At 38.9% G+C, this 27974-nt stretch overlaps 1 protein-coding gene across 1 annotated transcript; it reads left to right on the forward strand.

Annotated features, from left to right (window-relative positions):
- On the forward strand, window positions 1-27410 carry SLC30A5 (solute carrier family 30 member 5). The gene is made up of 16 exons (XM_073344113.2): window positions 1-300; window positions 513-635; window positions 2637-2703; window positions 4243-4328; window positions 5596-5683; window positions 6563-6650; window positions 9437-9513; window positions 10564-10734; window positions 11448-11736; window positions 12131-12339; window positions 14915-15072; window positions 15888-16017; window positions 19619-19850; window positions 22697-22923; window positions 24498-24626; window positions 26982-27410. The coding sequence occupies exons 1-16, from the start codon at window positions 227-229 to the stop codon at window positions 27150-27152; spliced, it is 2319 nt and encodes a 772-aa protein (XP_073200214.1). The 5' UTR covers window positions 1-226; the 3' UTR covers window positions 27153-27410.
- Window positions 27411-27974: the final 564 nt, after the last annotated feature.

Raw genomic sequence — 27974 nt, forward strand, 5'->3', positions numbered from 1 at the left:
GCGCGGGCGCTCCCCCGCGCGCCGCGCTGTAGTGAGGGGTTCCGGCCGCTGAGGACGTGGCTGGCCCGGCTCAGCTTCCGCAAGTCCCGCTGCCGGCCGCGGCCTACGGGCCTTGCCTCCCTCCGGAGCTCGGCGTGTCAGCGCGCCCGGCCCAAGCTCGCAGCACGCGGAGGATGAGGAGGCCCCGCGGCGGGGGAGGCGGCCTCCGCGGCTCCTGAGACCCGGCATGGAGCCGACCTACAGCGGCGAGGCCCTGGCCGGAGGCGGGGGGCTGGGGCCCGTGGATGTGCCCAGCGCCCGGTAACTGCCGCTCCCAGCGCGGGGAAGGGTCGGGGGTGGGGGGACTGGGAACGGCCAGCAGGGGAGCCCCTGCGCTGCCCGGTCAGGCTGTATTTCACCCAGTGCCAGGGCGGGCTGGGGGCCTCTGAGCCAGCCTGCGTCCCCGAGTGGGTCTCGGTCCGTGTTGCCCCCCCGCGCTTAGGACACGCCTGTGATCATTTGTTCTTTTGCAGGCTGACTAGATACATTGTGCTGCTGTGTTTCACCAAGTTTCTAAAGGCTCTGGGGCTTTTTGAATCCTATGATCTGCTGAAAGTGGTCCACCTTGTCCAGTTTATCTTTATAGTACAGCTGGGGTAAGTGTGCTGCTGTGTCAGCCTTTTATAACACTGCTGCAGCGTCTTCCTTTTGAGAATCGTTTTTTTGGCAATGAATGCCTGGGTTTCTTCCCATTGGGTTTGGAAAAGATTCATTCTGAAAGAAAAAGTTTTTCATAAGAAGTCAAGGGAGTTTGTGCCTTTTGTGTGCTGCATGACAGGTTGTTAAAGGGGCAAAACCTTCCTTGTTTCTGGTGGAATGTACATTTAGACACAGCATAACAGCTCCTGACAGATAGTTGTGTAGGAAAAAAAGCTGAGATGCTGTGTTGTCCTATCCAGCTACTGGGCCTGCTTTTCCTTCACCCCTTTTTAGGTTTTCATTTTCAGTGTGGAATCTATAGGTACTGATGTAGAGATGTCTAGAGCGTAGCTGTCGTGCTTTTGACTTTCTTCTTAGATAAAGGGTAATCTAAGCATACTCTTGTCGTGGGTGATGAAAGGATTTGTGTTGTGATGGACAGCTGTATGATGCTACAAAGCTAACCATTTAATTGATAATAGAAATATAATGGTAGATGTATTTAAAATGATCATTGCCAGTTCTAGTAATAGTCTCTGTACTTAAGATGAAGAATACCTCATTGGAATCAATACTCTCTAAATCCTAATATTTTAAGCATACTTACTGTAGTTTGAGAAACTATAGGGAAGAAGGGGATTTTTTTAATTCATTCATTAAAGTGCTCGTAGTTGTTACTTTTAAACAGATGATGTAATGACAAATACTGAGTAAAGAGAATAAATCTGTATCTAGAATTTTTCATTTAAGTAAAAATTACAAGTAAAATCAGTGTGGTCTCTCCTTGTGCTATCCTTTTCTTTGGAAGGAAGCTAAGCTGCCCTCCGCTCTAGAATCTTACTTCCTGCATCTGTTGTCATCATTAATATCTTTGCTGGTAGCTGGACCAACACTAATCTAAGCTTGGCTCATAATGAGTTGTGAAAGCTGTACTCTAACTTGACAATATTGACTAATAATCAGTTAGCTTTATTCCCATTTTATTTCCACTTTTGGGTTTTTCACTTGACTATTCCTGATCAACATAATCTTTTTTTCTTTTAGTTTATTTTTTATGATTGTTGGGAAGGTAGGATATTGGGTATAATGTTTCAGGCCAGTTCTAGTAGAGGTGTGTGGGTGAGTGGTTTTATTTAGTTTTTATGCAAGGTAGGGACACCTTAGAAATGAAAATGTAACAGTAGTAGTATATAATCATGCTCCCCTTCAAAACTCTCTTCTTTTCTACACATTCACTTATTTTGATCCATACTAAGTCTGAATTAACAACCATTTGGCTGTCCTCTGCCAGACTTGTGTGGGTGGCAAAGTAGGCAGGACTAAAATTCATCTGCTACAAAAAGTTTACTGAACCTTATGGCTACTTGAATAGCTGAAATGGGCTATGGGCAGGGGTGAAAGTAAAACTGAGCTCTTACCAATACAGGGCCGGCTCTGGGCCCCTGGGAAGGGGTGGGGCTGGGGTCAATTTCCCCAGCCAGCCTGTCTGCGCTGCCTGACCCGCACTGCCTGGGGCTCCAGCCACTGCTGCCGGAGTCCCGGGCCCTTTTAAATCGTGGCCTCAGGGCAGCTGCTACTTTTGCCCCCACCCCCAATTGGTAGGCGGGGGGGCAAAAGGGGCAGCGACGTTAAAGCGCTGCCGCAGCAGTGCTTTAAAGTCAGTGGTACAGGCCGGTACTGGTGGCTACTTTTTACTGGTACGCCATACCGGCCCGTACCGCCTTACTTTCACCCCTGGCTACAGGGAACAGAACCAGATTGAGTCACTATTGTTTTTTCCCTCTGGCAAAAACTAGGTAGCATTCATTTAAAACACAAGTGGAGCTGTAGAATAATTACTTGTACAAGGGTTGAAACAATTTCCTAGAACTAGTCTGAATAATAAAATAGCTATATTTGACCTTTGTCTGAAAGTGCACTTGAACTAGTACGCTGATGGAGAATATTTCCCCTAACAGGTCTGCATTTTTTATGGTTTTGTTTCAAAAGCCATTTTCTTCTGGAAAAACTGTGACCAAGCGCCAGGTGAGTTGACTTATACTTAACATTCACTTTTAGATACTCTGGGACAATATGAATAATGACTCTAATAAAATATTTAGTTGCTTACTGAAAGTGAAAGGGATGTTTCTGGTTTCATCTGGAAAACGTGGCTGGGATTTTCAAAATGACCTAAGTGACTTAGGAGCGCTAGTCCCATGGAAAATTACACCCTGCATGAGCACCCTGTGCTTTACCAACTAACATGCAAATAGCTGTAAATATGAAAAGATCAGTCCTGAGCTGCACCCTGCGGAATGCCTCCTGTACCAGGGACCAGGAGGAGGAGGGTGGCCCAGAGGATTGTATGGTGCGGGAGGGTCTGGGCCATCAGCTTTTCAGCCCCTTTGTGCTGATCCCACAATGCAGAGGAATCCAAGCAGTTGTCGGAATGGAGCTTGAAATATGGAGAGGAAGAACTTTTGTCGTCACCCCTTCCCTCTCCCCACATTCATCTTTATATGAAATAAATAAAATAATTGATTGTGCCACTACATAGTAATTTGGAATGTATTTAGTATAGAGGATCTGAACCATTGTATCAGGAAATGTCCTAAGGGTAAATTTGGTTTGAGAAAGCTCATGACAGAATTTAAAAGAAAGTGAGAGGGGGACCAAATTTTTTGGCTTTGTCATACATCAGGAAAAATCTATCTTTCTGTCTGCTAAAGGTTTTAATTTGGTCTTAACTCAAATATTGGATTTTTGGCGTATGAATAACTTGAGTGGATTATTTAAAAAATAAAAATCGCATCCAACTTTATCTAGTTGTTTGTCTGGTTTAAAACTAGAAAATACATCTATTGTTTGCAGTGTTGTTGTAGCCCTGTTGGTCCCAGGATATTAGAGAGATCTGGTGGGTGAGGTAATATCTTTTATTGGACCAACCTTCTCACCCACCTTGTCTCACTAAAATACATCCTAAGTAGTTTTATTTTAATAAAAATGAGCTGCATCTCCTGATTAAGACTTTTAAAATCTTAATCATTCAAATCTTAGGTGCATGCTTAATTGGAAGCACGTAAGTAGTCCCAGTTGACTTCAATAGAACTACTCCTTGGGATAAAACTAAGTATATATGTAAATATTTGTAGGGTCAAGGCCTTAGTTTTGTAACGTTGAACAACTTTATCTAGCACTGTACATGTTTGTCAGATGTATTTTATTGTGTAATACACTGAATGTCAGCATTTTTTTGACCACTAAGTAAATTTGACTTCAGCCTAACTACTGTAACCCATGGATTTTTTTTAAAAGGGTACTAAAACTACATCGAAAGAACTTGCTGCTGTGATAGAAAATGATAAAAGTAAAGAATTTCAGCCATAAAATGTCTTTCGAAAAGTAAACATAATGGGGCATTGTGAAGTAGTCAAGACAAGTCAGACTGTTTTAATTTCTGAAGATGCTCAACAGCATACATTTTAATGTTCCTTTAATGTAGTGGTTGGTATGTGAATTGAATGCAAGATGTTTGTTTGGAAAGCAGGCAGAAAATGTTAATAAAATGTTTTTCTTTTATAGTGGATCAAAATAGTTAAACATGCTGTTGTTGGCTGTATCATTTCACTTTTGTGGTTTTTTGGCCTCACTCTTTGTGGACCTCTCAGGTAATGTACATGCCTGAAAGTTTATACAAATAAAGTATGCTAGCTTAATTTGTTTTATAGTTATTTGAAATATCAATTCTGTACACTTAATTTCTTTTTAAATGAAATGTGTTTGAGAGAAATGTACTTCTGTTTGTTTATAAAAATAAATCCTCAGATGAGCAGCCATTATTCAGTTCCTGGTTTGCTGCAGGACATCCTAGTTCACTCTTTTAGCGTGCAGGGGCTGAGCGTAATGTGGTGATGGTAATACTCCTAGGTCTGTGTATAGAAAAAGTTCCTTGCATTATTCAGTTGTGGTCCCTTTAGTTCATTAAGTGGCAATCTTGACTGATTCAGAAAGGATCAGAAAAAAGATGACAAAGTGGGACTTTCAGAGGTGAAGAGCTTCGGGAAAGCCTCTCTCTGAATAGTGTATGGAGATAGGGCTTAAAGCTATCAAATTTTGCAAAGGTTAAGCTTTGTTTGCCTTAAAAATTGGTTTTTAGCTCTTAAGATGTCCAAATGTGAATCAATTTACTGCCCTGTTCTCAGGTCAGCTGAAAGTTCCAGTGCCTTTGTGAATGCTAGAAGTCTTCCCAAGCAGAAGCGGTAAAAATGATGTCTTGTAGTCACTTTTACTGCTGCTATTAAGAAAACTATGGACATCTGTAAAACTGACAAACTGTCACTTTCAGACTTCTGCTGCTTGGGAAAGCTACCAGCAGTAGATGAAGTCACTGGAGTTATGAATGGGGGATGAGGATCCAAAAGTGAGAACTATACGTTGTCAGCATTGAGGAGATTGTATGAGAAGGGAGAGTAGTGGAAATCAACTCCTCAGTAATCAGAAGTTAACAGGAAAAGAAAAGGTCCTTTTCCCAGCCAGAGAACAGGGAACTTAAGATTTATCAGACATTATTGTAATATGAATATTAATTCCATCTTGAGCAGTTTGATTCTTGGTGCTCTAATAAAGCATGTTACTGTTTAAAAAGTGTTTAGGTAGTTTCTGCTACTCAATTACTGTACATGATCTATTGTTTGAGCTAGAAAATAGGTGTTTTTATGTGATTTGTCATCATGGTAGAGTCTATAGTTCAGGGATCCAGCTGTTGAGACTTCAGGTTCCCTACCATCCTTTTGAATTGTACAACGTTCCTGTTGAAGCCATAGAATAAATCCTTGACCTCTCTTCCATTTAATTTTAGTTGAAACCAGGTATATCAAGCTAGTGCATAATATTGAAATGGACCTGATAAAAATTGGGGTGTCTTTTGTTTTGTAGGACATTGTTGCTGTTTGAGCACAGTGATATAGTTGTTGTGTCACTGCTTAGTGTATTGTTCACGAGTTCAGGAGGAGGACCAACAAAGGTATTTAAATATTTTTTGCAGAAAATAAAGTTATACATTATAAAGTTCTAAATGTAACAGGTATTCAGGAATACAGTAGAGGTAAATCTAATTGTTTCAGACTCAAATTCATAAAAGGGGTAGGTAAATTATGTATATTTTAATTTTAAATGTAGGAGAAACTACAATCTGTACTTCCTTTTTAATGAAATAAATATGCAACGGGTGCATATACAAGGAGTAACAACATGAAAAGGTGTTTGAGATTCATGATGATGAAGAGATGCAAGTTTATCATTTGTATGCAGAAGAAACTTAAAATATAGTATTTTGCACTTCTATATCACTTTCCAACCAAGGACTTCAAAGTGATTTACAATACTAGTAAATTAAGCTTCATAGCTCTGTGAGCAGAGAGACAAGGAAATATTATCCCCATCTTATGGATGTTTCAACTGAAGTACAGAGAGATTACCTAATGTTCCCAAGGTCACATACAGTGACCATAGCCATATTATCAAGACAAATAATTCTTATAATACGTTTCATCTATAGATCTCAATGTGCTTTACAAATGAAGCAAATATGATTATCCCTATTTTACAGATTTTTTGGGGGGGAGGGGGAGGAATGAGGCCCAGAACTGCAGTGACTTGCCCAAAATCACCTAACAAGTCTCATAAAAGCTGAATATAGGTGGGCTGTTTTTTTTATATATATAACCAAGATCTCTCTATCTGTTTCACTAAATGTAATTTTTGCTTTAAGGATTTTGTTTTGACTTTGTTTTTCTCGTGTTTACACTTACACGCACACACCCTTTGCATTTTTTTTGCAACTTTTAATGTTTGTCATCCAAATAAACCATTTTATATTGATTCCCTTTTGTTGTCTTTCCAGACAAGAGGTGCTGCATTTTTCATCATTGCTGTGATCTGCTTATTGCTTTTTGATAATGATGATCTCATGGCTAAAATTGCAGAACATCGTATCCTTTCTTACGATGTGTTTGGAGTAAAAGTGTAAGTTAGCCTTGTTTCAACTGCATTTTCCTCTCCAGAGCATTGTACTTCTGACTGAAAAGAAAAGGAAATAGTCATTCTGAGCAACTAATCCAGTCAAATGCACAGTCATTAGTTACTTTAGAGATAACAGCATCAGCTATAAATTTGCTATAAATAATTACAATCTAAATGACATAATGACAGAAAAATCCCAATTTAATTGCAAGGCCCATTCAACTATAGAAGCCTCTCGGTTCAGTTTTCCCTCTCAGAGAAAGTTTGAGGCCTATGTCCGTGAAGTTGTGGATGCTCAGCACCTCATAGTATGTCTATACGGTGCAGTTAACCTGCGTGGATTGGCTCCTGGGTTAGCCTAGCCTGGTGTGAATCTCCCCACTGCAAAGCTGTATCCATACTGTTTCTGCAATCGCATGTGTGTCTGCGGTACGTCCCATGATTTCTTGTGCTGAGGTGCTCAAAGATTCTTTTTCAGTCATTCTGTTAGATGCAGGAGAGCTTGTCTGTCCTTTGGGAGGAATTGTGGGAAGGGCATTAGAGGTCTATTGGTACTCGAGTGATTTAGCATGCTTCCTCGCTGCCAAGTTGGCAGGTTTCAGCCCAAGTTAAAGAGGAGCCTGGGTTCTAACCTACACACTCAGCTAGGTAAGATAGACCATGCTTAAAGCACCTCCAAATCTGAGTCAAAGGTTTTTCTATGTGGATAATACGGAAGTTAAAACCAAGGTAACAGCCCAGGCTAACTGTGCAGTGTAAACATACCATCAGAAAATCACACTGCTTTGGTGTCTATATGTAGGAATGCCTAATTTTAGACATCCTCTGTTAAAAATTTTGACCTGAGTATCTACTTGGGTCTTGCAGCATGCTCAGAAGATCAACTATCTTGGGCCCTTTCAGACGTGGGAGAAGAAAATGAGTTTGCTTGAATGTCTCGGGTGATCTCAACTCCCAAGATAAAATTTGAAGAGTGATGGCCTATAAAATGCTCAAGAAACCAACTGTAAAGAGCTTGATAGGTTAAGATCAGCGCTCTGAATTACAGTTGGAAGTTGATATATGCTTCCTGTGTGAAACACCTCTTGGTGGGATGTCCTTCACTAACTAAGCTTTCCTCAGAGTCTTCAAATATAACCCAGTTTGGAGCAGATTGCATTCATTGTTGGGTGATAAAGGTAACAGACAAGATTCCTGGAAAATAGTAACACAGTGGATAAATATCACTGCCACCATTCCTTCTAGTTGACTTGCCCCAAACCTTCATCACTTCAGTCTTATCTGCATTGAACTTCATGTAGCTGGTCTGTTGGAATTATTAACTATATTGTAAAGTATTAATATTAATGTGGAGACAACTAGACACTAATTTGACCATAAATTCCTTTAAGTCCAAAGGCTGAATAGTATTTTATGCAATTGCTCTAAACATGCCTAACAGTCTAAAAATAAGCAGTTACTACACCCAATACAGTAACAAAGTATTCATAAGCATGTGATCAGTATACAGTACTTACAAATTAGGCCAGACCTAAGGGAAACTGTCTCATCCTGATGTGCTCCAGCACAGTTAGACAAAGAACCCTCAGATTCATAACTCTTTATACCCTTCAACAAACAAATGATCTAATAGCCAATTACCACTTTAGCTAACAACTAATCTGAGACAGTTCTCACTGATTTTCAATTTTCATCCAGATAAGAGTTATAACCTCTTTCCTCCTTATTTCTTCCCCTCCTTCCTGCTGACCAACAGCTTTTACATTACACCTAGGTTCACATAGGCTTTGCTTTTAAGATACCACTGGGATGTGGGTTGGGAGGGTCCATGTTGGCTCCTTTTAAGACAAATTCTTTTTGTCTTATTTACAACCTTCTTTTAAGAAACTTTTCCTTATCTCAACATCCCCTGCTCCATTCCTTCTAGCCTTATAACTCATTATTTTCACGCACTTCCTTCTACTTGCTAGTAATGGTCTTTCTTTACCAAACTTAAGATAACTCTAATTCTTTATTTTCATATTTATTCTGCACGGTCTCTCATCCACACCCAAGCTTACCAATTGTCTTCCTTCGTTTTCTGTTAGACCAGTTTCACGTGCTTCTAAGTTAAAACATAAATTTTGCCTATTCAAAAGAAATATTTTTTTAAAATATTTTATCTTGATTGCACCTCTTTTTATTTGTCAATTTCATAAATTTTCTCAAGTTTAAATTTTTGTTCGAAAACTCTTCAAAAGTTATTAAAGACTGTTTCATACTTAAGACATTTCATTGATAAAGAAATACTGTAATGCTTCCAGTGAAAATTCATCTAAGTTTATTTCTGGTATCCAGTTCATCCTCCTTAGTCCAAATAATCGCCAGATTTAACATTAGTATTAAGACTAGCTTATGTGAAACATTTCAAGTTCTGTCATCGGGTAACACCATTTTTAATATTTTCCCTACGGAAGCAACAGACTTACGGACTTCTGTAGTTTAAAACTTTAGAATTATCAATACTTCAAAGCTTAAATTGATTCAGATATTACTTTCTTTAAATGTATATTGTTTCCTCTACTGATCTCCTATGGTATTTACAGTTTCTGTTCCTCTGGTATGCCTGTAGCTGTGTTTTCATTTTTTTTTAAATAACCTCAGTAAATCACTTGTGATCCTTATGAGAATGAGGTCCTATTAAGTCTGTTGAGATGTGATTAGGCAGCTGGAAGAGGGTTCATTTGGAGAATCTTCCTTAACTTAATTTGTTTAGCTGAGGGACATCATGACAGTGCTCTTACCCATGTTCTTCATACAATCATTGCTTTCCTAGGAGTTGCTGATCACAAGGTAAATTGCTTTCTTTTGTAATCTAGATGCTGAATTATTGAATGATGTATTCATAAAAATTCTGTGAAGAGAACTGCATTAATTCAAAATGTCCTATCAACTATTTACTTAACAGCATTTTGCTTTAATACATAATCTGAACGTATCTATTAAATTTGTTCCTTTTTTACTTGAAGTTTTATTTCAATTGTGACTTAGATATGCATGATCCTTAATAGACAAGTCCTCTGTTCCATAGTGTTATCAGTCATTGTCTTGTGTATCTATCTCTTTCCCATGCTACTTGGAGCCTAAGAGCCAGATTCTGATATCCTTGCTTGAGTTGGGTGGTACCCCAGTTTTCTCTGTAGTCCTATTTTAATTAGTGGGGCTTTTTATTGAGTAAAGTATTACAATCATGCTGTATGAGGCTTATTGCTGTATTTGATTGGAACTGTCCAGCTAGTTAGTCTTGTTGCTGGAACTGCTGCCCTGCAAATGAGAAGCCAAAAAGAAAATACTGAATTTATGACACCGCTAGAAAACATGGTCTTATTTAAAAATAAATCAGACAGATGAGTTAAGTGAAATTTGTTAGCCCAGCACAGGGTAGATTAGATCCAAGAAATACGAGAAGCTAATTTTGTATACATAAATATATTTTGTAAAGATTAGGGAACAATTTCTAAAGAAAAGGTTGGGGAGAAATGACACAGGGCTTGAATGAAGATAAATAAATACAAAGAGTGTGGGTGATATAAGATGATTCCATTTTATTTCCAAACATTTCCAATGTGCTACTTTGTGGGTGGAAGAAGGGAGAATGGCCAGAGAGAAATTGAAGATGGAGTTCCAGTTAGAAATACTGGGAGTTGCAAACTAAGTCATAGAACGTTACTGTTAGCAAATAAAGCTTATCTTTGGGGAAAAGGGGGAATACCTTGTCTGTGTCTTATGTTAATCAGTAAAAAGGAAATAAGGAAAAGAATATTCTGTCATGTAAATACTACTTATATTGGAGTGAGGTAGTTGACTCTTAAGTACTGCTAATAGGATCTATCTGTGTTCCAGGGTGGAGTGCTGTTGCTGGTACTGGCATTGTGTTGCAAGGTTGGTTTTCATATGGCTTCCCGAAAGCTCTCTGTAGATGTAGGTGGAGCCAAGCGTCTTCAAGCTTTGTCTCATCTTGTTTCCGTCCTTCTGTTGTGCCCATGGGTCATCGTCCTATCTCTGACAACTGAGGTAACAGCATAGCAAGTGTTCATCAGCAAAAGTGACTGATATTCTAACAACTGCATTTGTAAACTGCAACATATACCTTTCCTTTACAAGAATTTTATTTTACATTATTGAAACTACTTTTCTTGAGATTTTTACTTGGAAAAATAGATTGGTTTCTATATGCACAGTGTTTGATACATTCGTCTGTGTGATTTGTTGGGGGGGGAGGGGGGGTGTTGCTCTCTAAAGACTCCTAAGAAGAGGATATGTTGAACTGTGTGCAGTAGTTTGGTTTCTCTACTAACCTTACAGAGACAGTGATGATGAAGATACTGTTTCTCTTGGGGAATACATGTTCTAAATTTGAGGCTTTTACACCACTATCTTTCTATGTAGGGATAATTAAATCAATAGAAAACATTTTTATAGCAAATCAACTTCATTAATTTCCTAACTAGATGTTTTTTCTAGAGGATTTGTTCTAGTTCAACCACAGCTATTGGGCTTGAAGCAGTAATTAGTTCTGTGATCTGTGTTATACAGGAGGTCAGACTAGATAATCACGATGGCCTTAAAATCTATGAATCTGTGAATACCTGTTTATTTAAAGTGTCTAATGTATAGCAAACATGCAATAGACTAAATACTAGATACGTAAACTGGTACTATATATAGGTGACACATCTACCAACTTGTGATCAATATTACTCAGAATTTGTTCATTTTTATCACAGAGTAAAGTAGAATCCTGGTCCTCTCTCATCATGCCTTTCGTAACTGTTATCTTTTTCGTCGTGATCTTGGATTTTTATGTGGAGTCCATATGTTCTGTCAAGATGGAAGCATCAAAGTGTGCCCGTTATGGATCGCTGCTCATTTTGATTAGTGCGCTGCTCTTTGGCAGCTTCTGGACACATCCGATAACGGATCAACTTCGAGCTATGAACAAGCCAGCACACCATGAAATCACAGAGCATGTTCTCTCTGGAGGAGTGGTAGTGAGTGCCATTTTCTTCATTTTATGTACGTATTCCTTTTTTTCCCCTTTAAATGATAAACCAGTTAAAAATAATTATATATTACTGGAAGATCACCAAAACTATTTCTCTGTAGAATTCCACCACAGTTGCTTCGGTGGGTTCCATGGGTGAGGGGGAACAGCACAGTATTGTAAACCTATAGCTACATTCATAATTCATTGTCTACAAAAAAGGATACAGTAAATCTGTCTGCTTGTGGAAATGATGATCCAATCTAGTATAACAATAAAATATAGTGTTAGTCTTGAAAATGAAGCTGGTGACTTTCACCACCTTGATATGCTTGTGGAAGTTTTTAATCACTGATAAAACACTTGCATTATCAATCCACCATAAAGGTTAGAAACAACAACAAAAACATCTACCTCTCTTTGCAGCTGCCAATATTCTGTCCTCCCCCTCCAGGAAAGGACAGAAAGGCACTCTTGTTGGCTATTCTCCTGAAGGCATTCCTCTATATAATTTTATGGGTGATGCTTTGCAGCATAGTTCTCAGTCGTTACCCCGGTTTATTAAAGAGTCACTGAAACAAATCCTTGAGGAGTATGACTCTAGACAGATTTTCTACTTCTTGTGCCTAAATCTGGTAAGTGCACTCTTTTAACTCTAATGACAAATCATTGTAGAAAAAGGGTCACTCTTTTTAAAATTTACTGGCAACTTTTAATATGAGCTTTAACATAGAATCATAGAACCTGAAGGCACCTCGAGAGGTCATCCAGTCCAGTCTCCTGCACTCAAGGCAGGACTAAGTATTATCTAGACCATCCCTGACAGGTGTTTGTCCAACCTGCTCTTAAAAATCCCCAATGATGGAGATTCCTCCACCTTCCTAGGCAATTTATTCCCGTGCTTAGCCACTCTGACGGGAAGTTTTTTTCCAAAACTTAATTAGTTTTGGCATAGTTAATTTAACCGAGATAGGATACATATTTGCTGGATCTTCTGTGAAAGACAGGATAGTTTGACTTACAGTTGTACTTGTCAGGTTAATATGAATAGTCATGCCACCTTGTATGTATTTGTATAGCAACTAGCAAAAGTGGCTTCACTCATCATTGACTCTTCTGGGCCCTACTGCAATATAAATATACCCTGACAAAGCATTGAATGCATTTACAAAGACTGGCTCCTGTTTCCTGCCCTGAAGACCTTACAATCCAATACACATAAGACACTCCATAGTAATTCAGGAACGAGTGTTGAAAGACAGAGATTAAGGTATGAAGGATTTCTGAAATCGACTTGAAGAAGTGGAGAGGGTGATTGGTGGACAAGAATTGGGAAAAAATTCCAGATGTGTGGGACAGGATGATGGTGTGATAATGGAGATGAAAGATGACTGAGAAACAAAATGAGTAATTGGCAGTAGGAACAAAATCAAAAATGTAGTGAGGAAACAGGGGAGATCACATAAGACCTAGAAATATGAGCAATGAGCTTGAGTGCCTGCAGATAAGATAGAAAGTGGGAAGTTAGTTGAAGGCATTCAAAGGGGGATGACAACAGCAGTAGAGGGAGATCAGTTTAGAGTGTCATTTTGGAATAGACGGGAATAGAGATGGGAAATGGGGAAGCTGCATGGACTAAGATTATAATAATTGAGGTGTGAGATCAAAGAATGCACAAAAATGTTCGCAAATAAGATTCTAGTAATTTTCCAGGATTGTGAAAGTTTGGATGTGAGGGGAGTAAATTGTCAAAGGGTATGTTGATACTGCAGTTAGACAGCCATGGCTGACTCAGGCTCATCAGACTCTGGCTGAGGGGCTGTTTAATTGCAGTGTAGACTTCTGGGCATGGGCTGCAGCATGGGCTCTTGGATCCTGCGAGGAGGGAGGGTTCCAAAGCTCAGGCAGGAGAAGCCTGGAACTGGACACTGCAATAAAACAACCCAGCAACTAAAGGCCCTGCAAGCCTGTGTCTGCTGTCATGGGACAGCTGCAGGTTTTTAATTGCAGTGTAGACATATCCAAAGATGACTTCAAAGGTATGAATGTAGAGGATGGGGAATTTAATGGAGAAAGAAGGAACTGGAGAAGGATTAGGAAGATAGCTTGGTTTTATAGAGACACAGATTTAAAGATAACAATGGGTCATGCAGAAGGAGATATATGAGGTAAGTACCATCTTGCTCTCCTCAAGACTAATTCCTAAACTACATAAAGCCATTAGTTAGCAAAGAAAATTGACATAATTTCTATAAAGCAACCTCCATAAATAAAATTTGTAGTGACTGAAAAACACTTCTGTTAAACTACATCTTAATGCAATGGTTTTTTGAAGCCTGCTCAGTGGATAACAAACCATCCATTAGGTGACAGTCTTTGGGTAGGCAGCCTTTTGATTTGTTACAAATAATGCTTGCTTGGGAGGAATTCAAAATCAGTGTTCGGGACATTTGTTACTGAGTAAGAGGGCTTGTGTTCAGACTTTTTAAGAGGAGTACTTTCTTCTGCAGGAGTTTAATGTAGCCAATATATGCTGGTTGGTCATACCAGGTGTCTGAGGTATTCGCTAACCACTTAAGGAGTGCTCTAGCTTTGATACAAGTAATTTATGAACAGCAGCTGTCCAATTTTCAGATATTCATAATCCTCCAGGATGGACAAGTCGTGATCTTAAAAAAGCACCCACCAAATGAATCGGTAAACTGTCTGGCTTCCAGATGTCCACTTAATTACCATCATAATTAATGAGAACTGTTTCCCATGTTGACTGCTTTGATAGGCACTCTGTAGACTAGATTGGTTTGCCGATATTATTGTCCTTTCAGCCCAAGAGATCAGATCAGAGTTGTGTTACATTGGCATGGCAGTGTGTATGAAACTCCCTGCTCAGTGCTGTTTATATTGATGTGTTTGTAAATAAAGAATTCTAGTTTCCCATAAGATGCTCTCGCTTTATAGAAATTACATTTGTTTGTGCAGAAGAGAGGGGGAATTTTAAAATGTCTGCATTTACATTGACTTTTAATACAAAACTTAATATTACAATCCATTGTTTTGTAGACTAGAGTAAAACTGGTGCAGAAATATTTAAACCTTCTAAAATTAGTAGTGCTCTTATGGCAGAGCTTCATGCCAACTGCATATGCAAAATAAAAGCACAATTTCATAACGTGTTACAAGAAAAAAATCAAAATTTTTCTTTCGTTTTAGGCTTTCACTTTTGTGGAACTCTTCTATGGAGTGTGGACCAATAGCCTTGGTCTAATCTCAGACGGATTTCATATGCTTTTTGATTGTTCTGCTTTAGTTATGGGACTTTTAGCAGCTCTAATGACAAGATGGAAAGCAACCCGCATATTTTCATATGGGTATGTACACTGACTTTTACATAATTATTTTGAAGAGATTCTGCTAGTTAGTTATAGGTCCTCATTTTTTCCTGTTAAACACAGGGGACTAGGGGTATGTTCCTAATATGAAATGTTTTCATGGCACTTAATATTTCAACACTTTATTATACCTCCTCTTTCTCCCTGCCCCTCAAAAATGTCTGCCAGTGTTATAAACCCACTGTGCTAGTCTAGATCAGTCACTTTTTCAAAAAGAAAATGAGATATTACATGTGAAAAATACAAGCAGTTATATCAGCATGATTGCAGGAAGGGATTTGGAATTGTGTGTGTACACGTTGAGATATTCAGAATTTAATGGGGTATTTAGCCATGTAACTCCCAATGAAATTAGGGAATTTAGCCACACAATTCTGCTAGCCAGCTTGACAACTATCAGCCGTAATGTGTGTAGTATAGTTAACTTTTTTTAATTGTATCACTAACACTTTGTATTTTGAGGACAAGGCCAATTATCTCATGGCTATCTTTTATCCCTTTTGTCTACCTACCATATCTTTATTTTGTCTTTGATTGTAAGCTTTTTGGGGTAGAGATTGTGCTGTGTTGAGAAAGCACCTACCACATTGTGATGCTACCACAGGACAGAACTGAAAATAATTGTGTAACATATTTGTTATGGTACTTTGTTCTAACATAGTGAAAAATCAAACTGACTTGAAAAGAAAATACTGTATTAAATGCATGAATAAGCCAAAAAATATTTTCAAATATGCTAAATCTAGCTATTGCTCAATCTTTCTAAAATGTACATTACACTTGTTCACTTTCAGGTATGGCCGTGTAGAAATTCTCTCTGGATTTATTAATGGCCTTTTTCTAATGGTAATAGCTTTCTTTGTATTCATGGAGTCTGTGGCCAGACTAGTAGATCCTCCAGACATAGACACAAATATGTTAACTGTAAGTTTTGTCATTTTCTTCTGTTAAAAACAGTTTGTTACTCCTGTTGAATATTTATTCCTTAATTTAAAATTAAGATCCACTTATCTGTGTAGTGAGGACTCAAATTATATAATGTCAAGCATTTGCTTTCAGTGTGACTTCAAAATGTTTCTTTGCTTTCTATTATATAGTGACTAACAGAATTAAAAGTCAATATGTCTAAAGATAAAAACTTTGTTATATTGCCTGCTTCTAAATATGTTATCTTCTCCTGTTTAAAAATAAAAATATCTCAACCTATTCAAAAATAGGTAAATTACAGAAGTAATTCCTTATATTACCATCTTAGTTTTATAATGAATGGCATTTGTGGGTTGGAAAGGGGGATAGTGTCATTGGCTTTAGTTATTTGATCCTCCTATTACATGGAAGGAAGTTCCATTTATCTACAAAATAAACTATTGAGTACAGTAACTCCTTGATTAATGTTATGTTCCTGAAAAAGGCTACTTTAAGCAAATCCAATTTCCCCATAAGAATTAATGTAAATAGGGGTTAGATTTCAGGGAAATTTTTTTCGCCAGACAAAAGGCTATTTTTTTTTATATATGGAGGAATGGAAGAAGGGGAGACAGCATGGCAGAGAGAGAGAGACACACACGGTGTGTGTGTGAGAGAGAGAGATACGCATTGCCCTTTTAAGTATGCTGACCCCACTCTAAGTACATTGCATTTTTAAGTAGATCAGCAAGTTGAGACAGCAGCTGCTGCCAGCAAGCTCCCTCCATTCTGAGCCCTGTCATGTCACCCCCCACGCTCTGTGGAGGTAAGGTTTAGGAGTAGGGGGCAGGGGGGCACCCTGACATTAGCACCCTTCTTCCTCCCACCCCCTTCTGCACAGCAAGCAGGAGGCTTCTGGGAGCAGCTATAAGGCAGTGGGCAGGAGCAGCACAGAGCAGTAAGGGGAGGGACAGCTGAACTGCCTGGCAATTGATATCCTGCTGGGCGGCTGCCTCACAGGGAACTTAGGGGAGCAGGGAGCTGATGTGTGTGTGGGGGGGGGGGGACATGCCAGTCCACCGTGGTTCCAAGCCCCCACCAGCTAGCTCCAATGGGCTGCTCTTTCTGCAGGCAGTGGACAAAGCAGGCGGCTGCCAAACAATGTTATAAGGGAGCATTGCGCAACTTTACACGAGCATGTTCTCTAACTGATCAGCAACATAACAATGAAAGAACGTTAACTGGGACGATTTTAAGTGAGGAGTTACCTCTAAAGTCAGCTAAGATACAGTATGGTAGGTGTGCCTCTAGTTAAAACCATGATGGAGCCATAAGTAGTTAACATGCATTTTAAATCAGTCAAAGCAGGTCATTGGAGTTGGTCAATAGAAGCATCTAAATATATCATACTTGGTAACTGTCATGTGTAATTGTATTGCTATAATAACGTATCTTATCCTTGCTCTATTTTACTACTGCATACAGTATATTATACTACTGGATACCAGATTTTTTTTAAAACAAGATAAGGGTTTTGAACTCTGGAGAAATAGTAATTTCATAGTCACTTGCAAAAACATCAAACCATATAATTGCGTTAGTGTAATTGGCTGTTTCTCTGATTTGTGTGTTAGAATCTTTAGTCAGTAAAACCTTTAGTGTCAGTAACTTTAACTACCCTTCACTGAAATTGAATTAACTCGCAATTTCAGATTCCAGCCTCTTGATCCCCAGTCCAGTAAGATCTGGGGTGATTAAAGAAGTATTAGTTCAGTTCCTGGAGAGAAAAGTGCAGTATGTTCAGTAACAATCTTTTGGGCAGAAAGAGTAGCACTGATTACTTCAATCTTTCGACCTTGTGCCTTTCCTATAAGAAAAGCAAGGCTCAAATTGGATGGAACAAATCTCAAGGCTTCAGCAAAGATGTGAAGGAGCCATAGATCAGATTTCATATTAGCTTACTGTTCAAACAGGTGCTGATCTAAGTTCCCTTTAAGCTGCGTGGCCACACAGCTGCCTATTAAGCCCCACACAGGGACTCAGGGCTACAGCGGGGAGAGGCACCCCTCCCCACTGTCCCCAGCATGGACCTGCTGCGGCAGGGAGAGGCATCCCCCCCTGAGCTGCTGCGGCGAGAGAGGGCTGGGGGGAGTCCTCTCTCTCCCCACTGTAGCAGTGTGGAAGCCTGCACCCCCAAGCTCCTCATTCCTGGCCCCACCCCCAAGCCTGCACCACCAGCCAGAGCCCTCCCCGCCAACCCTCTGCTCCAGCCCTGAGCCCCCTTCCCGAACCCCTCATCCCCAGCCCCACCCCAGAGCCTGCACCCCTAGCCAGAGTCTCTCTTCCCCTCCCCCCCAACCTTCTGCCCCATATTGGGGCATATAACAAAATTCATTCTGCATATGGACATAAAAAAATCGAGGGAACACTGGTTCTGATTACTGCAAGTAGTCTTAAAACCGTCATTGATGTATGTATGGGTACAGCTGGATCATGGAATCAAAACTGTAGATCCAGTCTTTTCACAATTTTTGCTTTTTTTTCCCCTCAGTTTAAGCCTTCACTTCCTGAACAAAAATAAATTTTACTTTTATTTTGTTTTTTGAACAAGTGTGAAGTTACCTCTTTCCTCCCATTGAAGGCATTGAACTTCAGTGCTTATATAATGACAGGTTTCAGAGTAGCAGCCGTGTTAGTCTGTATTCGCAAAGGAGTACTTGTGGCACCTTAGAGACTAACCAATGTATTTGAGCATAAGCTTTCGTGAGCTACTGAATGCATCCGATGAAGTGAGCTGTAGCTTATGAAAGCTTATGCTCAAATTTGTTAGTCTCTAAGGTGCCACAAGTACTCCTTTTCTTAGTGCTTATATAGACACTTAAATACTAAATTTTAATAGTGTAATTTAAAAGAGACAATCATCTGGAGTTAAGGCCTATCTCTCATACAGCTTTCAGGATGAGTTCTGTGGCCACATTCTCCAAAGGAAAGCTTCCTATTCCTGTACCCTCTGCTAGTAGGTGAGGGTTCTTTCTGTCTCCTTCCTAGCTAGCATTTTTCTGTTAGTTTTCCAGTCTCTTCATGCAAGAGTGGTGGAGAGTTATTTGTATTGTGGTAGCACCCACAATGTACTGCTCAAACCCAGAAGGCGACATGGTCCCTACCCCAAAACATTTACAATTTAAGATGAAGCGTGCAGGTCCTTTTTAACTGTTCCTGTATGTTCTACTCAATAAGTGATTCTGGGGAGTTAAGAGAGAACTTTCGCTCTATCCTCAGAGCTTTGTTTCTTGTGGGAGAAGTAGACAAACTCAGTCTCACTTAAAGCAAAGTTGTTTATGTCTGTACCTGCTGATACTAGATTTTTAAGAGGAAAAGAGAAATCCTTCATATGAAGAGAAGTTTCACTTGTGAGCATTCAGCGGCAAGGGAATCCTCCTGCTATTGTCATTGTTAAATGCAGCAAATTGGATGTGCTACGGAAGTATGTTAGATGCTGTTAACTTGTTTGCTAGAACAGTATATTTTTTCTGTTAATCTGAGTGTTTAGGAAGAAATCAAATTGGATTTAAAGGTTGGGTTTTTTTGTTTTGTTTTTTCTCTTTTCTCCCTCTCATAGCCAGTCTCAGTTGGAGGGCTGATAGTAAACCTTGTTGGTATCTGTGCCTTTAGCCATGCCCACTCTCATGGGGCTTCTCGTGGAGGCTGTCACTCACATGATCACAACCATTCACACCATGGTCATGGACATGGACACAGTCATGGCCATTCCCACAGTGACCACGGACACAATCACAGTCATGGACACTCTCATGGGTTTTCAGGAGGAGGCATGAATGCCAACATGAGAGGTAAGTACAAATTGTTTAATTTTAAAAGTAACCTAGCCTTCGAGAAACCTTTTACATCAAAGTATCCCTTGTCCACTTTTCTTAATCTCTCTAAAACTTGTTTTCTGGCAGTCTTTTTACATAGCACAGATAGAGCTTTTTGGAAAAGCTTTTTCTAGCTAAAATGTTTTAAAGAATAAACATAATTTGAGATATTCCACTAGCTTCTTACCTCACACTTAATGTTCTCAGATTTGTGATGGTATGGGTCCTAGAGGCTCTTCAATGTTGATTTCTTTTCATTATTATTTGATCCATAATATTTTTACAGTACCCAAAGTGTACTACATATCTTAAAGACCAAATAGAACTCCAGAGTTCCTGCATCTAATTTTAGATAGTATATGACAGCTGGTTGATTTAAAATAACTAGGAAAGGGATGGGGAGTAGAAGAACCAAGGTTAACAGCAATACACTTAAACAGTTACTCTCTTTAGACACATTCACCTATTTAATTATTTGTACTGGGGTAGCATCTGTAGGCCTGAACTTCTGGTTCAGTTAAAGTGTTAGGTTTTTTAAAAATAATTAACTTGTCACTTATGGTGTGACATCCCCTGGGGTACAGTCTGGACTGGGGAGCCACTGTGTCCCCTTAACTCTCCAGCCTGGGGTGCCTTTTACTCTGATTTGCCATCAGAACAGCCACTTCTGCCCTGCACATGCAGCCTTCAGCATGCAAAATCAAACCAGCTGAAAATATGAATGCTCTCCCAGCCACACATGAACTATATATAGGGGTGACACCCGCAAATCCCCCAATCTCAGCACTGGACTCCAGAAATGTGTCTTGCACTGCTTTGGACTCCCTCCCCTTCTCCCCAAACTGTGTAAGCTCATTAAAAGTCCATCATTCTATCAAAGGGAATGATTATGCACCAGCCTTTGTTAACTTGAGTAGCAATCCTCAAGCACTTCCGTTAAAACACACTGGTTTAGACAAAAAGAATTAAACAAGTTTATTAACTAAAGAGAGATTAAGTGATTATAAGTGGTAAAGGCATAAAAGTCAGTATTGGTTACAAGGGAAATAAAAGATAAACACGGAAACCTTACCAAGCTAAATCCTAAACTTTATCAAGCTAAATAAGATTTGAAAGCAGAAGGGTTTCTCACCCAAAACTTTCAGCAGTCCATGCTAACTGGAAAGCGTTCCAGTTAGGACCACTCTCCCCCCAGTTCAATGATGATTTTTTGTCTTTCAAACACTCTTGCTGCAGTGAGTAGAGATGGGGGAGGAGAGGTGGTCAGAGGCCTTTTTGCCCCCTTCTTATATCCTGACCCTTTTTACTGGAAAAGTCCTTCCTGGGTCCTGGGGTCAGAAGTTCTATTGCATACATGCTCTGCCAGCTGTCCCTCAGGTGAATTGTAAATTTCTTCTTTACAATTCCTGTTGCTGAAGAACAGCTGCTTAAGCCGATGATTGCTCTTCACACCTGGCTGGAGCCAGAGTGCCTTTTACTCTGAAAAACTGATTTGTGGACATTACCCAGAAGTATAGCATATTAGTCACAATCATACAATAGAATCTTATAACTTCATACACGCTGTTGCTATACACACCAACAGGACAATGCTGTTCAGCAGATTATAAATTTTAAAATTGCACCTCACAAGGCATACTTTGTACAAGTGTTATCATAATTGTATGAAAAGTGGTTACCATAATAGTATGGATTGTCACACTGGGGTAGCATCTATAGGCTTGAACTTCTGGTTCAGCTAAAGTGTTGGATTTTTAAAAATAATTAACTTGCTACTTATGATCCATGAGGAAGAAGCGAATTTTGAGAGGATTTGAGGGAAGAGAGTAGTAACTGGGTGGACCAGGACTAGGAAGTCATTCTCTTTGTTGGTAACACTGGTAGTAGTCTGAACAAAGTCATAGAGATGGTTGTGAGCGAAGTAGACCAATGGGACATTGAGGCTGACATAGTTTTCATAGTTTGCCTTTACGAGCCAACATGCAACACAATTTCTACAAAACTTTATTTTTGTAAACCGTGTTTGTCACTGATTCATAATATAAAATAATACTTCTCGTCAGTTCTGTTAAAGACCAGACTAACCTAAAACACAAAGCTGGCAGCATTATTTTATATCTATATATAATATATGATACACATACATATACACATACTATCAGCAAGTATATTATAAGTGTGGTTACTTGCTGGAATCTTCCTGATAGTATGGAAAAAATACAATATATAGCACATCTACCAAATATTTGTCACATTGTCTACTATAAGAAATTTTAGTGCGTAAGATGTATTGTTTCAAGCATTTAACTATCACAATGCTATATTATTTTAATTGAGGCGCTGAATGCAACCAAATAGCTGAGATGACTATTCTACCCATCTGAATTTTTTTATTTTTTGTAAAGTGTGCTCAGCTTCTCACTACTTGCATATTCTTTAGTGGGAGATGAAGTACCAGGATTAATCTCACGAACTATTAGTGTTAAAGATTGTTTTGTACCTTCTAAATGCAAACAGAGTACTAGAGTTCAAATGATATAAAACTTTAATCCTAGCAGCAGCAGCAGTTTGAGAGATGTAAATCACAGCAGAATTAGAACATTATCATTTTGTGTTTTTATTCTAACTTAATACTTGCCAGCATTAGAAACTATTTAGCATATCAGTAAAGTTTTCTACCATAGGTCCAAGACCAGGGATCCAAGAGAGAATTTTGATCCCTGTACTGAGAAATTTTATTTTAATACTCATGCTATATAGTCCATGTGCTGATGGCAACTAAATGCAGGTACTCAATCATTCAAAGTCTTATTTTGTTTCAGGTGTGTTTTTACATGTGTTGGCAGACACCCTGGGTAGTGTTGGTGTGATCATATCTACGATATTTATCCAACAGTTTGGATGGCTGATAGCTGATCCCCTGTGCTCTCTCTTTATTGCTACATTAATTTTTCTCAGTGTTATCCCACTGATAAAAGATGCCTGTCAAGTACTTTTGCTGAGGCTACCACCAGAATGTGAGAAAGATCTGCACATTGCGCTAGAAAAGGTCGGAACTTAAACTTGTATTTTGTTTGTTTATATACAGTCTAGATTTATAGTGAGTTTGAGAACTGCATTTATTAACTTTTACATGCAGTCATTCCTCATTGTGCCATTATCTTTGTCTAAGACTCTTGGGCGTCCCAAATTTCTTGTCTAAGTTCATCAGTTTTATAGAGATACTTGAGTCTTTTTTGGTTTTATTAGTTTATCATTTGCAATTTTAAAAATCCATGAATTTTGTGGAATCAACTGTTTAAATAACAGTGGCAGCCATATGTTGCTTTTGCTTTTATGGGCAGTTCATAACCCTAGACTAACTTGGTAACTCTGTAAATCTATCCAGCAGAATGAGGGAAAACTATTTAATACTTAGTTTTAATTATTAAACCCAATAACTTTCATAAAAGCTGGAGAGGTCTTTTTTAACCCTAGCATGACCAGATTTCATTTGACTGCAGTATTCTTTCCTGGGCATGCAGTTGCAGTTTTGACAGTTTTCCAGTCTACTGTGGGACAGGTTGGCTTATAGCAAATGGGGCTGCAAAACTGAAGCTAGTTCTCTTCTTCCCATTTGCAGTCTCTATTGCTGATTTTTTTTTTCTTCCCCTTCAGTCTAGACTGCTTTCTACTCCTACTAAATCAGTCAAGGCCTGTAGTCTGTGGCAGCACTCTACTCCCATTATTAACTCTTATCCACTAACTGTTGCTCCCAGTGTTGACTCTTCTGAGTGCCCTGCTCAGAACCCCCATGGGCATAGTCCTGAAGTATATGGAGAGCTTTGTAAATCGGGAAACTGGTGTGGGAACTTTCAGGACTCCAGCAACAAGAGTAGAAGGGGGACTCCAGCAACAAGGATATTCAACACTGCCTATCACCAGGGAACGGGGATAATAGATTCTAGCCACCAGGGAATGAGAGGATGGAATTAAATTGGGTGAGGGAGATCCATGGAGAGGAAGAAGAGGGAGGAAGGTGAGGATTGTGGACTTACATGATTTAGTGAAAGGGAGATGCAGAAGAGGGAATTGAAGTGTGAGTGACCTTGAGGTGGGATAAATAAAAACAAGAAACAAAACCAGAAAATAATCAAAATGCTAGGAGTGGGGAGAAAAAAAAATAACCAGTATGAAACTTCATAAAGAAATATTACAATAAATAACTTAATAAGGTTACATATTAAGTCCAACTAGAATATTGAAGTACCTGTTTATCTTGGTTATCATGGGGATCGGTCCTTAGAAATGCTTGGGTGCCCAAAGCCAGTCTCTCCTTTGATGCTACTATAGTCTGGCCACCAGTTGGGGACTCCAGTGTCTTTGTCCCTCCTTTTTAGCCCCTACCCTCTAATTTTTCATTTTGCCTTCTATTTTTGGCAATGATGGAAACTGTCCCAATTCCACAGATTTCTCTATATAACAAAATTTCTATATATAATATTAAATGATGGCAGTTTATTTTGCTGTATAATAGTATCTACTGCATGAAATAATTGCCATTGGTAGCTATCTAAGTATGCAGGAAGGCATAAAGTAGAATAGTGCAAAAGTAATTCTTACTGTTAATGCAATTTTTTACAGATCCAGAAAATAGATGGTTTAATATCCTACAGAGATCCTCATTTTTGGTGTCACTCTGCTAGTGTTGTGGCAGGTACTATACATGTACAGGTGATGTCAGATGTCATGGAACAGAGAATTATACAGCAGGTAACTGTATAACACTTTCAGAAATCTTTTGGCTCTTCATATTTTACCCCCTGTAGATTAACCCTGAATATTTCAATCATAGGCTTAAGTTTGAAGCTGCTGTTTTAATGATTTCTCTAGCTAGTAGCTGATGTTCCAGGACAGGCCTTGTCAGTATTGCTCTGCTCCTCCTCCTGCTGTTATCCTATAAAAAGTTTGGAGGCTTTTGACATTTGAAAACAGATCAGCCAGTTTCTTTTGTCTTGCTTTAAAGGTGACCTGCAAAAGGATTTGGGGGGGGGGGGGGGGAACTAGTTTTGTATTTTTTTTTCATGGTATAACAAAAGCCTAAATGAATTCCTCAAAAAAAAAGGGGGGGCGGGGTTTCTGCTTGTTTTTAATCTTAAAAATATCAGAAGCGTTAAGCCTATTTTTCCTTTGTTTTGCTGGAGGACTTCCTGGGGATCAGAGATGTATTTTAGGAACTCTCACCTTAAATGAAGAGGCAAGAGTGATGTGTTTTTTACGACATTCTCTCCAAAATGTTCATTAATCAGTCCAGTTAAATAAGTACTAACAAAGGTTTTAAACAGTCTGAATAAAAATCCCTTACTTCAACAACTCAGTTTTTTACTCTTGTAAATAGTTTCACTGGTTCTCTTCTCATTGTAAACTGTTCCAAGTTAGATGAGACCTGAATTAATAATGTTTTTTAAAAAATGAGAGAACCTTTTCAGGCCCTCTTTATGTTCTAGGCATTGCTACCAGCTCTGCCTATAGTTAAGGTTGTCAGACACTTCTCATTATAAAGACCCTGTTTTTAGTCACTTTACCAAACTTTAACGATTAGGGCTGAAACTTTCCAGGCTAGATGTTTTCCTCCAACTTCAATAAAAATTAAGTTTCAGCAAAAATGATTTACCGTGGTTTGCCCTTGTTTTAAAAACAAAACATCTTACATCTGTTTTATTGAAGTTTTAGCACTTCCAGGTTTAAAGCAAGGGCTTTAGATTTGGTAGAGAGGTGGTCTTTTATCAGGGATATGCTGCTTATTGTTGCTATGAAAAAATACCCAGTTCATAAGCCTTTGGGAAATAAAATCTAGTTCATACATGCTAAGTAGAGACTTCTTAATTTGGCAAGTAAATTCTCCAAAGATTCTGTCTGTCCTGAGCATGCTCCATCCCCTTCCCTGTACTTTCCCTGCAACTCGTGCCCGTAGCTGCCAGGAGTTGCTGTTGCACTAGGCTTAGGAATTGAGAGCAGGGGTGTTCTTGATGCTTCCTTTTCTGGCACCCAGGCAGCATGGAAGAGGGAGCAGCCTAATTCAGGAGGGACAAGTGTGGATAATGGAAGTAGATTAGAGGGCCGGGAGGAGGACTGGGAGTGATCTTGGGTGTGGGGCTTTTGACTGGATAAACCGTGCAAGGAAACTGGGAGCCAGGAAAAAAATGGTGTGTGGGAAGGACATGGGAGCAAGACTGAAAGTGAGCAGGAGCTGGGGTTTGAGGCTGGGCTTGAGGTCCACATGCTATGGCTTAGATTTCCAAAGGGGTCCAAACCGCCATTTGAAATTTTGTTAGGGGTCCACAAATGAAAAAAGGTTGAAAACCACTGATTTAAACCAAACTTTCATAGTCACTATTAATTGTGTGTTCCTCATTTTCTGGGTGCCACTTGCATTGAGACCCTGGGGTCTGATTTGCAGAAGTCCTGAGCACTCACGGTGCAATGGAAGTCAATGGGTGCATATAAAGTCCTATACAATGCTAAGTACCCTGAAAAAAAATCCGATCCTAGGCATCTTAAATTGGGCACCCAAAATTATTGGATACTTTTTACCTTAATCTCTGTGCCTGAGATCCCCATCTGTAAAATAGGGGTGTTATAAAGATAGTTTGTTTGTTTGTGAAACACTCGGATACCATAGCGATGGGTACCATAATAAAACCTGTGAGGAAATTAATAATTCTTTATTCAGAGCAGGATTTGAATAGGGTGCAATAAATAAGGCTTGAGGACACACATTGAACTGTGAGGATAAAACATAATGTCCATTCTTGCACTGAATGATGCAGAATTCCTGAGGGAATAAATATGGAGTCATATTAGGATATATCATAATCCAGCCCCCTCAATTAAGCATTAAGGTTGCTTGTGCGATTCCTAACTTTTGAGTGCTTGACTTTTTCTCCCCAGAAATTCTAGCTAAAAATTAAGTCATTTTAATTTTCTGACTGGCTCTTCTCAGGGCCATAATAAATGTTGTATCTAGAAATTGAAGTGACCTTTTGCTCGTGTTTGTAACTACCGTTCTCGTGTCTGAGTATAATCACAAATTACAGAGATTTAATATTGAATTTCTGTTATGCTCAGGTAACAGCAGTTCTGAAAGATGTTGGAGTGAACAATTTAACTGTCCAGGTGGAGAAAGAAGCCTATTTTCAACATATGTCTGGCCTCAGTACAGGATTCCATGAAGTCATTTCTATGACACAACAAATGGAATCCATGAAATACTACAAAGATGGCACTTACATCATGTGATGTGAAGATACATTCGCCACTGGGATATAAGCTGTAGTATTCAATATTTGTATTATTTTGTCAGGAGAACTTGCACATAAATGTACAGAAACAAATATAGTATATATTTGAATTTTTTAAAAAAGCGTAATGTGTTAAGACTGGATCAGGGTGCTTTTTATAAAGGAAATAAGATGGACTAGAACATTTGCTGTATATGTGGAAATAATGTAAATCTGAAATACTGTACTTGATGTTTATTAAACAGAAATCTTGCTACATGTGTGTGGATGAGCACAAATATATTCCATACCTTCCCTAAAGTATGAAATGTCAAATCAAGAATCATGTTCATGTCAAAATTAAGGGGAAAGGAAAACACTTTGCAAGAGAAACAAAATTGCCTCCAAAAATACTTTTATTTCCTTCAAAATGATTTTGAAGAGTGTGAGTGTGTGTTTTTACATATTTATTATGAAGAATAAAACTTAAATTGCATATGAAGTAAAGGCTTTTTGCAGAGTTCATTAGATAAAAAAAGGAATATACAGTTTTATATTTATTCACTCTGTATAAAACTGATTTCTAACCATAATTTTACTACACCAAGGCAGATAGATGCTATCATTTTACATTTATATCAAGAGAACTTTTTTTGTGAAAAAAAAAAAAAAAAAAAAAAAAACACCACACAACCAGTACTCATGCTAGCAGTGTGGATGTAGGGAAGAACAGAATTGCAAGTTTTGCCCTTGCACTATTTTGTGGTGGTGTTTACTGGGGAGGCTGAAAAATCAATTTGAACCACTTTGTAAAATAAACATTTTGTACTTTTTTATAATA

Source organism: Lepidochelys kempii, chromosome 5 (assembly GCF_965140285.1).
Source record: "Lepidochelys kempii isolate rLepKem1 chromosome 5, rLepKem1.hap1, whole genome shotgun sequence".
NCBI classification, from domain to species: domain Eukaryota; kingdom Metazoa; phylum Chordata; order Testudines; family Cheloniidae; genus Lepidochelys; species Lepidochelys kempii.

What these genes read in the sequence shown, in the direction of transcription:
- SLC30A5 (XM_073344113.2), top strand. Translation starts at nt 227, where the DNA reads ATGGAGCCGACCTACAGCGGCGAGGCCCTGGCCGGAGGCGGGGGGCTG. An exon ending in ACTCTTTGTGGACCTCTCAG is followed by an intron (nt 4,329 to 5,595) that starts GTAATGTACATG and finishes TTTGTTTTGTAG; the next exon opens with GACATTGTTGCTGTTTGAGC. An exon ending in AACAGAGAATTATACAGCAG is followed by an intron (nt 24,627 to 26,981) that starts GTAACTGTATAA and finishes TGTTATGCTCAG; the next exon opens with GTAACAGCAGTTCTGAAAGA.